At 44.3% G+C, this 17,233-nt stretch overlaps 1 protein-coding gene across 1 annotated transcript in view; it reads right to left on the bottom strand.

The window, feature by feature from the left end:
* Positions 1 to 17,233, bottom strand: part of LOC121277758 (histone H1-like) — a 145,240-nt gene that overhangs the window by 37,784 nt on the left and 90,223 nt on the right. The window contains exons 12-14 of the mRNA XM_041187397.1: positions 15,330 to 15,350; positions 8,546 to 8,590; positions 7,199 to 7,219 (exon numbers count right to left, since the gene is read on the bottom strand). Coding sequence (XP_041043331.1) covers positions 7,199 to 7,219; positions 8,546 to 8,590; positions 15,330 to 15,350 — 87 coding nt within the window. The remainder of the gene's footprint in view (positions 1 to 7,198; positions 7,220 to 8,545; positions 8,591 to 15,329; positions 15,351 to 17,233) is intronic.

The following is a 17,233-nucleotide window of genomic DNA, read 5'->3' as shown; positions in this document are numbered from 1 at the left end:
TTTGTTCTGGGTGATGGCAAGCTTCTTGAGTGTTGTTGGAGCTGTACTCATCCAGGCAAGTGAATACTTTCATATTCCATCACACTCCTGACTTCTGCCTTGTAGATAGTAGACAATTTATTTTCATTCATTGTTTTATCCCCACCTTTTAACCTATTTTAATCTTTTCTCCCACACTGTCCCCTCCCCCTGCCCCACCCCCACTAAAGCCATCTGTCACCTGCTCATCCTGCTTTCTATTCTTAATGTCCCCATTAGCACCTCTTTTAGCCAGTATCACCAACATCAACACCCATTTGACCTTTTGTTTATGACACCTTTTGCAATCTCTCTTTTGCCTCCACCTATCACTGGCCTTTGATCCAGATTCACCTATCCCACCCCCCCTAAAACAGTGTATATTTCACTACATTTTTACTTCTCTTTAGTTCTGAAGAAGAGCCATAAGGACTCAAAACATTAACTCTCTCTTTCTCTCCACAGATGCTGTCAGACCTGCTGAGTTTTCCCAGTAATTTTTGTTTTTGTTTCAGATTTCCATTATCTGCAATATTTTGCTTTTATCTAGTGTTTAATTGACTGCCACTTCTCTTCCAGAAATGCCTACCTTGAAGAAGTACTGCTCCTCTCTCCAGCAGGACTTCCACTTGTCTCTTTATTGTTTTCCATTTCCCTCCTGGTGTTTGACAAGGTGTTTACTAAAACTGGCTTTCACAGCCATATTGACTTCCTCAGTGACTGTCTCCATCTCCGACTTAACCCATGTGGATTCCAACTGAAGTTCCATCCTTCATGTTTCGACTCCAGCTAGGATTACAGGTATCTCCGGGGCATACAACGCTCCTCGGACTGCTGTTCTCATCGCATTCTGAGATCCACACTCAGTGCCATGCGCCGCTACATGAACACACTCGGTCTCTCCCACCAGCAGCACCAACTCACCCTATCTCAAAGCTGTGCTTGCCCCCAGTTTCATTTCATTCTTTGTCTCATCCGACACCTTAACAAGAAACTTTGTCTCTTTCTTTCAGGTGCTAAGGGACATAAGCTCCAGCAACATTGATACCAACACCCATCCAGGACCCTCCACCCCTTCCCGTCCATCTGACCCCATCCCGTCTTCTAATCCCAATCCCGGCCATATATTCACCATACCCCCTGACCTTCCACTCTCTGATGCTGAATGTTCAGTACTCAGCAAAGGATTCAGTTTCATACCCTTACGCCTTCACCTGAATGAATTCTGAGCTCGGCATAATGCTGAACTCTTCTTCTGCCGCCTTCGTCTCTGTGCTCACTTCTTTGGGCAGGAGTCCTCCCCCCACTCAACGGATCCTTTCACCCTCCTCCAGTATTCTCCCTCCACCTGGACCCTTCCCTCTGGCCTCTTATATGCCCTTGATCTATTCATTGAGAACTGTCGGCGTGACATCGGCCGACTCAATTTCTCTGCTCCACTCACCCACCCTAACCTGTCTCCTTCTGATCCATTCTCTCAGGTCCAAATCTGACTTTGTTATCAAACTTGCTGACAAGGATGGTGTGTTGTTGTCTGGTGTACTGACCCCTACCTTGCAGAGACTGAGCACGAACTCACAGACACTTCCTCCTGCCTCCACCGATATTCAAACCATTGTTTCCAGGACTGTCACTGACCTCATCTCCTCTAGTGATCTTCCCTCCACAGCTTCCAACCTTATAGCACCCAACCTCAGACAGCCCACTTCTACCTCCTCCCCAAAATCCACAAACAGGACTGTCCCAGTAGACCGATCATGTCAGCCTATTCATGCCCCACGGAACTAACTTCTTCCTATCTTGACTCCATTCTCTCTCCCCTTGTCCAGTCTTTTCCCACCTACATCCATGATTCCTCTGATGTCCTACAACATTTCAACAATTTGCAATTCCCTGGCCCCAACTGCCTCCTCTTCACCATGGACGTCCAATCCCTCTACACCTCCACCCCCCACCAGGGTGGTCTGTGGGCTCTCCGCTTCTTCCTTGAACAGAGGCCTGAACAATCCCCATCCACCACCACTCTCCTCTGTCTGGCTGAACTTGTTCTCTCACTGAACAATTTCTACTTAAACTTGTCTCACTTCTTCCAAGTAAGAAGTGTGGCCAAGGGTACCTGCATGGGCCCCAGTTATGTATGTTTCTTCATGGGGTATGTGGTACATTCCTTGTTCCAGTCCTACTCAGGCCCCCTCCTGCAACTCTTTCTCTGGTACTTTGATGACTGTTTCGGTGCTGCTTCAAGGTCTCATCTGGACCTGGAAAAATGTATTAATTTTGCTTCCAATTTCCACCCCTCCGTCATTTTCACATAGTCCATCACTGACTGTTCCCTTCCCTTCCTTGACCTCTGTCTCAATTTCTGGTGATAGATCATCCACTAATATTCATTACAAGCCCACCGACTCCCACAGACTAATGCTCCTCACACCCTGCTTCCTATAAGGACTCCATCCCATTCTCTCAGTTCCTTAGCCTCCGTTGCATCTGTTCTGATGATGCCACTTTCCAAAACAGTGCTTCTGACATGTCTTCCTTCTTCCTTAACCGAGGTTTCCCACCCATGGTGGTTGACAGGGCCCTCAACCATGTCCGAACCATATCCCGCACCTCTCCTCTCACATCTTTCTCTCCCTCCCAGAACCATGATAGGGTCCCCCTTGCCCTCACTTATCACCTCACCAGCCTCTGCATCCAAAGGATCATTCTCCACCATTTCTGCCACCACCAAACACATCTTCCCTTCACCCTCCTCTGTCGGCATTCCATAGGGACCGTTCCCTCCGGGACACCCTGGTCCAATCCTCCATAACCCCCAACATCTCAACCCTCTCCCACGACACCTTACCATGCAATCGCAAAAGGTGCAACACCTGCCCCTTTACTTCCCCCCTCCTTCACCTGCACTTCCCTCAATTTGGTCTACTGCATTCGCTGCTCCCAATGTGGTCTCCTCTACATTGGAGAGATGAAACACAGGCTGGGTGACTGCTTTGTGGAACACCTTCAGTCTGTCCGCAAGCATGACCCAGACCTTCCCGACACTTGCCATTTCAACACATCCTCATGCTCTCATGCCCACATGTCGTCCTTGGCCTGCTGCAATGTTCCAATGAAGCTCAACGCAAACTGGAGGAACAGCACCTCATCTTCCAATTAGGCACTTTACAGCCTTCTGGACTTAACATTGAGCTCAACAACTTTAGATTATGAACTCTCTGCTCCTTCCCACACCTTTTAGATCCACTTTTTTCAAATATTTATTTTTTAATTTTTATATATATATTTTTCCCCATCTATTTCTGTTATTATTATTTTAAAAATGTATTTCCATTCATTGTTTTATCCCCACCTTTTAACCTATTTTGGTTTTTACTCCCACACTGTCCTCTCCCCCACTAGGGTCATCTTTCAATTGCTCATCCTGCTTTCTACTCTTGATGTCACCATTAGCACCTCCTTTAGCCAGTATCATCACCTCCAACACCCCTTCGATGTTTTGTTTATGACATCTTTTGCAACCTCTCCTTTGCTTCCACCTACTGTTGGCCTTCTATCACCACCCCGTCCCCTGCTTAAACAGTATATATTTCACCACATTTTTATTTCTCTTTAGTCCAGAAGAAGAGTCATAAGGACTCGAAACGTTAACTTTGTCTTTCCCTCCACAGATGCTGTCAGACCTGCTGAGTTTTTCCAGCAATTTTTGTTTTAGTTTCAGGTTTCCAGCATCTGCAGTATTTCGATTTTATTTAGATGGTAGACATGCTTTGGGGAGTCAGGAGATGAGTTACTCACTGCAGGATTCCTAGCCTCTGACCCACTCTTGCAGCCACAGTATTTATATGACTAGTCCAGTTCAGTTTCTCATCAATGGTAACCCCCAAGATATTGATTGTGGGGGATTCAGTGATGGTAATGCCATTGAACGTCAAGAGGAGATTGTATGTGTTATATAATGTTGTATTGTCTCTAAATATCTGTAAATAGCTAGGTACTTCTTAGCTAGGAACTAAGGTTATAGAGGGTCACATTTCGCAGGCCGATTCCAACCTGTTATTCTTTTGAACCAGACAGCATGGCAAAATTAAACATAAAGAGTTTCTGAAGTTTATAAACTTAAAGTGTGATTATTACCATCATCTGGGAATCAAAAGGCAACAAGAACACAAAGCTGTTAGACTCTCTCTTGTTGGAGATGGTCACTGCTTGGCATTTGTGTGGCACAAATGTTACTTGCCACTTATCAGCCCAAGCCTGAATATTGTCCAAGTCTTGCTGCATATGGACACAGACTGCTTCAGTATCTGAGCAGTCACAAATAATGCTGAATATTGTGCAACCATCAGTGAACATCCCCACATATGACGGAAGGAAGGTCATCGATGAAGTAGCTGGAGATGGCTGGGCCTAGGACACCACCCTGAGGAACTCCTGCAGTGATGTGCTGGAACTGAGATGATTGACCTCCAACAACCACAACCATCTTCGTTTATGCTAGGTATGACTCCATCCATGGAAGGTTTTCCCCCTGATTCCCATTGACTCCAGTTTTACTGGGGCTCCTTGATGCCATACTTGGTCAAATGCGGCCTTGATGTCAAGGGCAGTCACTCACCTCTGGAGTTCACCTCTTCTGTGCATGTTCAGACCAAAGCTGTAATGAGCTCAAGAGCTGAGTGGCCCTGGCAGAACCTAAACTGAGCAACAGTGAGCTGGTTATTGCTGCGTAAGTATCACTTGATAGCACATTCAACAGCAACATCCATGATTTTGCTGATGATTAAGAGGCTGATGGGGCAATCATTGGCTGGGTTGGATTTGTCCTACTTCTTGTGTACAGGACATACCTGGGCAATTTTCTACATTGCCGGGTGGATGCAGGTGTTGTAGCTGTACTGGAACAGCTTGACTAGGGGCACAGCTAGTTCTGGAGCATAGGTCTTCAGTACTATTGCCGGAATATTGTCAGGCCCCATAGCCTTTGCAGTATCCAGTGCCTTCAGCCGTTTCTTGATATCACATGGGGTGAATAAAATTGGCTGCAGACTGGCATCTGTGATGCTGGGGACCTCCGGAAAAGGTGGGGTGGATTATTCATCCATCACTTCTGGCCAAAGATGGCTGCAAGTGCTTCAGCCTTATATTTTGCACTGATGTACTGGGCTCTTCCATCATTGAGGATGGGGATATTTGTGGAGCCTCCTCCAGTGAGTTGTTTTATTGTCCACCACTATCCATGGCTGGATGTGGCAGGTTTCCAGTGCTTAGATTTGATTCTTTGGTTGTGGGATTGCTTAGCTCTATCACCTGCAGCTTCTGCTGTCTGACGTGCAAGTAGTCCTGTGTTGTAGCTTCACCAGGTTGACACCTCATTTTTAGGTATGCTTGGTGCTGCTCTTGGCATGCCCATGTGCAAATAATGAGGGAGTAGTCACTACAAAAAAAAAATGGCTGCCAGTCCCATACAGATACTGCTGCTTTTAAGGGCAGTAAATTTAGGTGTGAGTCTCATAGCATAAAAAGAACAGACAGGGATTCAGTTAGAATCAAATGTCACTTTTATCCTCACTGCCTGGCCATGGAAAGTTCCTGCATAACATCTACAAATTATAGATGGTTAAGGCCAGCTAATGGCACAGGCAAGCCTGTGCACATGGGAAGGAATGCAGGCCTCGCTGAATTTTCAAAGGTATGAACTGCACTCCACACCCACCACAATCACAATCCCCACCCCTCCCCACAACCTCAATTTAATCGATTTCCTATATGTGAAAAATGCCTACAGGCAAGAGCACTTGAAGAGCTGTTGCTTTCTTTAAGAAATTTTTCATTGTGGCAACAGATGAACTTGTAGAGTTGGACTGCCAACTACAGGAAAAACATTGAAAACTGTTTGGAATCAAAGATTTCTGGAAACAGGAATGCGGGGAAATTTGTTTTACTGTGGATGCCTTTGTGGTCCTGATGCAGGAGATGTAACAAAGGAAGATGGTTGTCTTGGGAGAAGACAGTCACCATAGCCAAGGGCAAAGGGAAGTAATGGAACAAATAGAGTTTCCCAGAAGAAGCGTTGCTTTCTGAGGACATGTGTAAATATAGGTGTACTGACTTTTATATATTTTCTTTTATTCTGGGACAGAGTTGACATGAACCAAATTCAATCTGTGAACTGCAACGTTTTTACAGATCTAACATGCAAAGATGGGTAATATTTCTAAAACATCTTCCACTGTAGGGACACTGAAGTGCACGTTGTTTGTGGCATCAACAAACAACTTTCAGTCACCTTCAAATGTTTGAAGTTATGACTAGTTGTTATATAAAATTAGCTCTAATAAGCCAACCTCAGCAGGGCAGGAAAAAGTGTGGCAATTTTTCAGGGGCAGAAGTGAGAAACAGAAATGGAGCTCATTCAAAGGAACTGCAATTTGGATCAGAATGTAATTAGTATAATTACCATATTGTTATGATACTGGTGTTAGCCACAGCGAAGCCTCATTTTAACTGTCATCTATCTCCACAATGAAATGTAGCAAAATGAAAATGCATCATAGTGATTTTTTCACAGTAAGGCTGCATAAAATCTGTGTTCATATATATAAGACACAATGCTACATACTTTATCAAAAATAATGATTGGGTGGGCATGTTGTTAAATGGAGTCTAGGTGAGGAGATTAATGGTGAGGAGGAATTGACTGCAGGTTGGTCAATACTCTGGTCGAAATCCTGGAACTCCCTCCCTAACAGCACTTTGGGTGTACCTGCACCACATGGACTGTAGTGGTCCAAGAAGGTAGCTCATCACCACTTTCTCAAGGGCAATTAGGGATGGACAATAAATGCTGGCCTTGCCAGTGATGCCCACATACTGTGAATGAATAAAAAAAACTATTTGCAAAATCCTAATTAAAGAGTCATGTTGCACAAAAGTATAACAATTTTTAGTTGGTGGTGAAACTATAATTCTGTTCATTGTGTATATGTATTTATTATATAAATAAAAGAGAAGCAATTCATTCAAATCCATCAATCAATTCAGTGAGCAAAATGATCAGAAATTTGCATGGGCTGTAAAATTAAAATGCATGCCTAGTTTGCCTTGTATAAGCCAGGAGCTCTAATCATACAGTTCTGCAGCAAATGGCAAGAAGAAAATCTGCATAAAAGTCACTCACTTGTTACTTTTGGTTTTATAGCTGTTTCAGGAAAAAAATGACAAAAATCTTGTTTAAAACAGATTCGTGACAATACTCAATGTGGGTAATTCTGATTTTGGGTTATGGGTGTAAAGCACATGACATAGATTCAGCCACTCTTAAACATTTCTCCCAATACTCAGTCTCTTGATTTTGATGACAATGAAAATCCAATATCAGCCATTTTACAGCATTCAAGTCAGAATGCGTATAAATGTACCTGCAGGTGCATGTCTCCTTTCTGTCACTTGTGGCAATCAGACAGACCAAACATGCTCATGTCGGCACTCAAAATGCTGAAGGAAGAAATCTCGCCATATTTTAATCTGAACATTGTCTAGTTATTTATTTTGATTATAGTTTCCTATGGCTTGCATTTTTATGAAATTGTCGAATGATTTTTACAAGATAAACACTGTGTTGATTCACACTGGTTTAACTAAACTAATTGCCATATTTGTTCCATTGTTAAAAGAAGGAAAATACTGGGGCTAGATTTTGTCAGGGTGGCAAGGGCCCCAATGACAGTCTAGAAGGCCGGGTGTGACCCCACCTCAGACTTTTGGGGAAGCCCCAGGTGCATTTCAACCATTTATCTGCTGTCAGGGCTCCTGTCCCTTTAAAAGATTGGAGCCACCCCTGACAGCTGACAGCCAATTGGAGGACTTGCAGCTGTTCAGTCTCAGTGGCACCACCAGAAGTGATGACTGCCTCTGGGACTTCACCCATCTGTGAGAAGATGCAGGGATGAAAGCTGCCCTCAGAACATGTTAAGTGGTGCTGTTAGGCAAGCCTCAGAATGGGTGGGGGGATTTGGTAGTGCAGGGAGGGTTGTTGAAGCAGGGGTGGCCATTGCTGCTGGGGGAGGGGGTCCCTTTGTGGGCCACCGAGTGCCTGATTAGGAAGGCCAAGCACCCCCCTCCCCCACCCCTGCTGAGCCCACAGGGGGGCTGCCAGGATTCACCATGTGGTCTGCCCATGTGGCAGAGGGTCCAATAGCAGCAGCAGAGGGAAGAAGCCTTCGATTGCCCATCCTCTACCTTCCCCACCACTAGCAGAATGCCATGACAGCAGGAAGGTGGCAGCTTCTCTACCTCATGTCTTCCCTCACCATTTTACAGTCCCAGCTACCTCCCAACCTGTCACCAGAAGGCTGGTAAAATCTAGTTGCTGGATTGCAGACTGCTAGACATGATAACCAATCCATCCCCAGAGACTCAGTGATGGTTTTGTATTTTTAGCATTAGAGGGAAGGCGATCTGGGAGTTATAAACACAGGTAAACACAAAGATCATAAAGTTCTCATTGGTTGAACTTTTATGTTACCTTCCTCTGTAGATTTTCGTTTCTCTTGCTTGACAGTTTCTGCCTCTAAACATATGGTGAACATTCAAATTAGGTGCAATATTGATCATACTTGAATTGTACACAAATATTGAGCAGATATTAGTTTCACAAGAGGAACATTCAGTGTCTTTTACGTATACATGCAACAATTAATATTCACACATCAAAGTGGTCGTGGCCACAAAAATGGCTGCTAACTACAACCATTTACTGCTTATTTTAAGGACAGTAATATTTTCAAGCAGGAGTGCACCCAGGCAAGATTCTCATGAATGCAACCCAAGAGGGGTCAAGTGAAATCATTTAAATCTCAATGCTACTGATATGCTCAATACCTGACCAGCATCAGTTCCTGTGCCTACCTACAAACTATGATGGCACAGGTCCGCTCATGAGTCACACCAGGCTGTGCGGATAGAAAGGAAGGCAGGTCTTGGTGCATTTTACAAAGCTAGCAGCTTTCCCTCAGTTTTAACTGGCTTCCAATGCAAGAAAAATGCACAGAGGGTTCCTGGGCATCAGCATAGTTCGATTGGTGCAGGAAATTCAATGAGAAATGTCATGAGGCTATGGCCCTTCACTTCTGAAAAAGTGGTTTTCAAATTTTCAACTGACTGGAAATTTTGCAATTTGAAATGATACAGAACAAGCTACTTAAAAATGCAAGGCCACCTTCCAATTTGGAGGCAAAAAACAAACAAACCTTCAAGGACCCATTGAAACTCATCATTCTCTAAGGAAGAAACATTAAAATGCAAAGTTCTGGATACTGAAACAATGGCTGCCACAGGCATACCCACCCAAAACCCCCTTGGAAATACACAATGGGTCAAGTATAACAGGCCAGACTGTAGCTATTGCTAAAAGAGATTGCAGGTGACACAGGGAGTGTCAAGAAAGTTTTCAGCAAAGGAAACAGGCTGGAAAGCCATGCTCTCTCCCTCTGTCTCTTTTGCAACAAGTGTATTAACCAGTTCAGAAGATAACTTTACTAGAAATCTACCAGCGAACCGAGATCTCATAATAATTGCAACATCTTTCTACATTTGACTACATCCAAGAAACCAGCTAATCCAAATTGGCCACAGCATTCAACAATCAATGCCTCCAGGACAAGCAAAGGACCCTTCACCATATATTGTTGTAACTTTTTTTATTGGACTCTGACTTCCCTTATTTCTGATATCTGTGTGTGTGTGTGTGAGAGGTTGCGTTTGTATTTTTTTTTTTCTCAGGCTTAGTGATGAATAAATTTGCTTTCTTTCTTTAACTCAGAAGCCTTGTTTGATTAGCTCCTTCTTAATAACTGCATAAATAGTTAAATACATTCTGATCTGGAAAAGGCATGTCCTCATGAAAAAGAAACTTAAACCTTTGTTGTGACCAACCGAGGAGGTTGAATAGAAAGGAGACAGTATTCTCCTTCTCACCTGGCCATAACAAAATGGGGCGCTTGTATCCAGAAACTGTTCCCACAGACTGACGAAAGAAATACAGTGGGGAAGGTAAATTGTTCCTTCAAAAACAACTTAAAAACTGCAAAAGGTTTTCTTGGATCTATAATACCAAAGTGCTAAAATGTCCACATTCAATGTCAATGCTTTCATAAGCCAAGATGCGATAGCTGGCAAGAAGTTAAGGGCACTGTCTTTGGAAGGATTCAAAGGTATAGCTCGCCACTTAGAGTGGAGTTCTGTCCAAAAGCCAGAAAAACAGAAATTTTAAAATGGATGGTGGAAACATCTAGAGATGGAAATGATGATACTGAAATAGATAAATTAGCGGCAGAGAAATTAAGATTGGGGCAGCAACAATTGGAACTGGAATTTGAAGAAAGGGCAAAAGAGAGAGAGAGAGAGGCAAGGGGAAATACCAGAAAAGGGAAAACAAGAGTCAGGAACAGAATGAGGAGAGAGAGAGAGTTCCAAAGAAGACAGAAAGAAACAGAGTTAAATTAAAACAGCTCAAGCTGAGAAGGGAGGATCCCACTGCGTCCATTGAAGACACCCCTAGCTCAGGCTTAAGGGCTGAGGTATTCAGGTTTGCCCATTTAATCTGTAAATTTGATGAAGACAAGGTAGGTGCCCCTTCTTTATCTCTTTAGAAAGGGTAGCCCAGCAGGTAAAATGGTTAGCCCAACACTGGTCCCTGCTTTTGCAAAGCAAGCTGACTAGAAAAGCTCACAAAGTTTACTCCCTCTTGCCTGAGGAAAATGCAACAAGCTATGAGGCAGCAGAAAGGGATATTTTAAGTGCATACCAGTTAGAGATGGAGGCATACCATCAGAAATTCCATACCCTCAGGAAATGGCCTGACCAGACAAACCTAGAATTTGAAGAGCTTAAGCAGCTTGCTTTAAACCAATGGGTATGGTCACTTAAAATTGAGGTCACTTGTGAAAACTTTTGTGAAATAATTCTCCTCAAGGATTTCAAAGTTCCTTACCCTTCCCAATAAGAATGCACGTAGAGAACAGAGAGTAATAGGGGCCAAGCAGTCAGAAACTCTGGCAATGATTATGAGCTTTCCCACTAACCCTCATCCCAAAGGATATCCTTCCCATACAACTGAGAAGAATAGAAGATGGGAGAGTGATGGGAAATTGAGCACTCATGGAAGAGAAGGCACAGCTGGAAATACAGGGGGCCCTCCTTAGGCCAGAAAGGATGGTGCTGAGAAGAGGGTGAGAAGAGAGAAGCCTGTGTGTTTTAACTGTTGTAAAGGAAAACTCCATGGTGATTGCTGGAGGTTACGGGAAAAACCCATGGGATTTGTTGGGGTACACAAATCCTGCGCTGAAAATGGGAGCCAAACAGAAAGCATAGCAGACCAGGTTGTGGCTCTGACTGTAGTAGCAAAACCCTGTAGTCGCACTGCTGAGAGCACGGGTGAGTTTTTAAAAATCCCCAAGAGTTACAAGAATTTTATATCCAAAGGAAGAGCGAGGCGAGTAAGCCTATGGTGATACTGAGGGGTGAGCCAAACTCTACTGCTTGGAAAAGGCATGACCTTTCCACCAGATAGGACAGTAAGTGTCAGAGTGTTTGTAAAGGGTATGGAGGAAGGGTACCCCCTTATACTGGGTGCACCTGGAGTGCAACCTTGTGTCAGGACCAGTGACTGTGGAAGTCGTCCACAGTTTGCTGGCGGATGGGATCGACCTGCTCTTCGGCAATGACTGGTGGGATCAAAAGTCTTAGTATCCCCAGTAGTCTCAGAGAAGCCAACCAAGGTCAGGGAGACAAAAAAGCTGCAGGAAAAAGTGCCTGGCATTTTCCCCGACTGTGTGGCAACCCGGTCTATGGCCAGACAAACTCTGTCAGAGGAGACTGAAGTGGCATTGGAGACAGATGATCCTGCTGTTCACTTAGCTGAGGCCTTTCTCGAGAATCTAGAAGCAGCTGAGGCAGGCTGGAGAATAGTACTTCCGAAAGGTTAGGCACAGCCTAGAGATGCTGAAGAGACTGGAGAAAGCCAGCAGGAATCTGTAAGAGTACAGGGAACCGAGAGGGGTTTGGACATCATGCAGGGTGTGATAGGATCTGTGAGAGTGTATGTGGCTAAAGGGTAGCCACTATGTTTGAAAAGCCAAAGCCAGGCCAGCAGGAGTAAAAGAGGTCCTGGAGGGGCCTATAAAGATTAAAAATGATGGAGGAAGCGAGCCAGTGATCTGTTAAGCAGACAGCTTCATGGTAGATTTAAATGGGGGCCAGGGAAGTTCCCAAATAGACCAAGAAAGAGAGAGGGTGATTCCTCACTCAATTGAAGAGTCACAGGGGAGGACAACAAGAGCTGAACATTCACTTCTGGGCAGTACTGTTTCAGGGTACATGGAACAGGTTGGCAGAATGCCCATTCCCAAAAGAAAAGAGGGTGAGAGGAGAACCTGCTCAAAAGCAGGCATTACTTAGGAGATCACAAGGGGCATAGCAGTGAAACTCATTCAGGGTGCACCACTGACAAGCAAGAGGAAACAGACCAAGTTTTAAAATTTACTACAAGTGAAGTACCGGATGTGAAGCCAGAATTCCTACAGGAGGCAAAAATCCCATTAAGGTCCCTAACTTCCTAGAATTCAGATTTGTAAGTGTGTCTGGGTTGGAGCTAATAAAATCACAGGTTATAGAGGTGGACAGCGAGGGGTTAAAACCAATCCAAGCCGACCAGGCTAGCAATCCAAAAATATGCATTTTAAAAGTATTTTTTAAACAGCATGAAAGCCAGGCCAGTGAGAAGCACAGAATACCCCTACAGGTAACCAAGAGCAGCTTGGCTGTTACCAGCAATCTGGGAGCTAACAGCCAGGTAAGTGAACCAAACCCATTCGGTAATACTTAATTCAGAGTTATAGCAAGAACAGGCATGAGGTTACTGACAAACCTTACATATCTTACAGATAATGTCCCAGACACCACTATCACCATCCCCGGGTATGGCCTGTCGCACTGGCAGCACACTTGTATACAGTCAGGAGGAAGCTGTCCTGGGAGTGCTCAACATAGACTCCAGACCCCATGAAGTTTCAGGCCATCAGGTCAAACATGGACAAAGAAACCTCCTGCTGTTCCACCTACCATTCCCTCCCTCCCCCTAGCTGATGAATCAGTGCTCCTCCATGTTAAATACCACTTGGAGGAAGCACTGTAGGTGGCAAGGGTGTAGAAAGTACTCTGGGTGAGGGACTTCAAGAGTGGGTCAGTAGCACCATCACAGACTGAGCGTGCTGAGTCCTAAAGGGCATAGCTGCTTGACTGGGCCTGTGGCAGGTGGTGAGGACCAACAAGAGGGAAAAACATATTTGACATCATACTCATCAACTTGCCGGCCACAGATGCATATGTCCATGACACTATCAGTAGGGTTGACCACCGCACAGTCCTTGTGGAAATGAAGTCCCATCTTCACATTGAGGATAACCTCCATCGTGTTATGTGGCACTACCACTGTACAAAATGGAATAGATTTAAAACAGATACAGCAACTCAAGACTGGGTAGCCATGAGGTGCTGTGGGCTATCAGCAGCAGCAGAATTGTACTCAACTACAATCTGTGACCTCATGGCTGGCATATTCCCCACTCCACCATTACCATCAAGCCTGTGCATCAGCTCTGGTTCAATGAAGAGTACAGATGGGCATACCAGGAGCAGCACCAGGTATACCTAAAAAATGAGGTGTCAACCTGATGAAGCTACAACAAAGAACTACTTGCATGCCAAATAGCATGAGCAACTAGTGATAGATAGAATTAAGTGATCCAACAACCAATGGATCAGATCTAAGCTCCGCAGTCCTGCCACATCCAGTCGTGAATGGTGGACAATTAAACAACTCACTGGAGGAGGCGCCACAAATCTACTCATCCTCAAAGATGGAGGAGCCCAGCACATCAGTGCAAAAGATAAGGCTGATGCATTTGCAAAAATCTTCAGCCAGAAGTGCCAAGTGGAGATCCATCTTGGCTTCCTCCTGAATCAGCATCACCTAGCACCAGTGCAGATATATGCACCTTTAGTGCTGAACATTGTGCAATGATCAGTGAACTTCCCCACCTCTGACTTTATGATCGAAGGAAGGTCATTGATGAAGCAGCTGAAGCCTTCCCTTTCCCCTGCAGTGCTAGGGTGTGTAAGACACAGCAGACCAGGATGATGAGTGAGAGATGAGGCAGAGGATATTGCAGAGAGCCACCTACATGATCCAAACATTGAAATCTCAAAATCTCATTTTAAGCAGACCAATGGTCTGCTCAGTGATGGCCTTGGTAGATGCATGGCTTTCATTTGCAATACTTGCAAAGTTTCTGGCTCTTTTGGCCTGCCTATCAAGATCTACACTGAATCTAATGAATCCATTGGCTCACTAGAACATTGCATTTGCTACTACCTTTAATCAATGATATGCCACTGGTTGAGTGATGCTGCAAAGGTCCTTGGCTGGGGCCTGGAATGACCCTGATGCAAAAAAAGTTCAAGGCCACTGTTAGCTTCAAAGTGACAGGCATAGGGTGGCCATCAATGCCCTTGGAACTAATCTCCCAGCCTATTGTCAAAGGGGGACATGATTGTCTCCCCAGAGAGACAGAGTCTGTAAAGATATTGGTACTCTCACAACTGAAAGGAAGTCATCCTTTGCCTGTGCAATCTGTGGGCAGGATAGTAACTTCCCCTAACTCAGCTTCCCTGCCGTAGCTGTCTCTCCTCTGCAGGCCCTTGCGCAGCAGCAGGTTCTCACATGCCTGGATAGCAGGGTGTACCTGTCCCTGGACAGCTGCCCTCCTCTGTCTCCTTCTCCTTCCCCCTTCACTGGAGTAGGAGCCTCCTCCAAAATGCACTATGCCGATGGGGGACAGTTAGCTCCAGGCGCTATACTGGAGTCCTCAAATGTCACTATTGTCATATATCCAGGCCACCTTCCCTCTCAATCCATCAGGTCCAAAAACTGAATATATTAATTGATAAAACTCTCCCAGTTCACTTGCAGATTCTGCTGCTAAATGCAATCATAGTCCCACTTGTAGCCCTTGTATCCATCCTTGCACTGCTTTCTCCTATCTGGCATGATTCACTCCCAACATTTTTCCTGTGTGCCTATTGAAAAGTGGAGTGGGGAAGATTCAAACAGCAATACACGGATAATTCATACAGACTTTCGCTTTGTATATGCCAGCAGCTCAAACCATTTAACTGTACGGTTTTTGCAAAGAATGAAAGCTTTAATCTCAACAAAGAACAAGAAGAAAATCTCGATGCAAATCACTCACTTGTTACTTTGGTCTTTACCGCTGTTGAAGAAAAAGAATAAAAATCTGTGATAACACGGTAGGTTTTTATTGAAAGAGAAAGGTCCCTACTCCTGGTGGACCATTTGTTTCTCAACAATGATCAGCAGTAACATCAATCAATTTGCCCCTCCTTTGGTTGCTAAAGGTTGCCTCAGGCACTTTGTTAAAGAGTAGCTTCATGATATCATGTACTCACTGTCTATTTGTAAACATGTCTCTTAAAAATACACTTCCTTTGTTATAACTGGTGGTAAAAATTTGTACTTCACAGTCAGGACACTTCTGCTCCTAACAGAAGATAAATCCAGTCCAACATCTTGCATTGTTTATTCCATGTTTCTAGAAACCCACCCATACATACTAAGAGATTTGAAAGGTCCACAGCTCAATTTCTAAAACTTGTGTGAAGTCATATGTTGATGTCAATAGAAATGAAAACCATAGTGGTCAAAGTCAAAATGGTCCCCTTGTGTGCTGCTAGTGTTCCTGCGCATTATTTCTGGTTTCAATTCTGGTGAAACACCAGAATTAATAATGTTTGTGGCATCTGCAAGTTAGTGATAGATCTTGTCATTCCTCCTGGCATAATTCGGAAGTTTACTAAGTGCCCATGTACAGGAGAACGATAATCCTTGGAAACAGTTAAATGCTGTATACAACACAAAGCACATGAGTTACTAAAATTCATTAACCCACTACTGAATATTGCAGAAATTCAGGTATAATCTTCCCTTTCACAATATTACATCAATCATACATTCTTATTCTTGGAGGTTACTCAATTGCTTCTGGCTTTGTCAAGTCCATTCAACAATGTCCAATAATGAAAACATGGACACCAAAATTCCTGCCATATGTCTCCAAGAAGATAGTAGACACCTGGTTCTGCGAACTCCACACTGTAATAGGCTTTGTGTTTAAATTTACACCTACTGCTGCTGAACATAATTCTGATCTTTGCTTCTGCAAAAGCACTAGACACAACTAACATACTCTTAATCGTCAATAGTCATGTTCATGAACCAATGACTAGAAACTCAAGGGCGTCCATTTTTGAAAACTTGGCATGTGCACAAATGGTTAGGTCTGAGGAGCCCCAGATATTAGACCTCAGAGTTCATTCCATTAGTGTTGCAGGAGCAGACACAAGATCTAAGGGTGCAAGGTACGGGTCATTGCTAGAGCAGGAGTAATGGATGACCTCAGGCATGGGTAAGAGAGATTGAAAGATCAAAGGGCTAGGCCAAGGCCTGGAAGTCAATTAGCTCGTGCCTGGGTAAGGGGCAGTGCGGGAATGGAGTAGTGATGCTTGGGAGGGTGATTTAAAGGTTAGTAACCTATCATTTTTCTGCAGGAAATCTGTATGTTTGGTTCCCTAAGTGTAATGGTGCAGCAGGGCCTAACACCTGTCCCAGTCATGGATGCCTCTTGTTTGTTAATAGCCTGTATGATTTCCTGCCCACCAGGTAGGAAGCACAGAATCACAGAATTGTTACAGCGCAGAAGGAGGCCATTCAGCCCATTCTGCCTGTATCAGCTCTCTGAATGAGCAATTCACCTACTGCCATTCTCCTTCCTTCTCCAATTGACCCTGCAGATTGTTTTGTTTCAAATAACCATCTAATTCTCTCTTCAATGTTTCAATTGAACCTGCCTCCACCACACTCTCAGGCAGTACATTCCAGACTGTAATCACTCACGGTGTGAAAAAATTCATATCGCCATTGCTTCTTTTACCAATTACCATAAATTTGTGCCCTCTGGTTCTCAATCCTCCCGCCAATGGGAACAGTTTCCCCCTATCTACTCTGTCCAAGCCTCTGATGACTTTGAATACTTCTTTCAAATCTCCTCTCAGCCTTCCTTTCCCCAAGGAAAAGTAT

This window comes from Carcharodon carcharias, chromosome 5 (assembly GCF_017639515.1).
Source record: "Carcharodon carcharias isolate sCarCar2 chromosome 5, sCarCar2.pri, whole genome shotgun sequence".
NCBI classification, from domain to species: domain Eukaryota; kingdom Metazoa; phylum Chordata; class Chondrichthyes; order Lamniformes; family Lamnidae; genus Carcharodon; species Carcharodon carcharias.
This window is presented reverse-complemented; position numbering and strand designations above follow the sequence as displayed.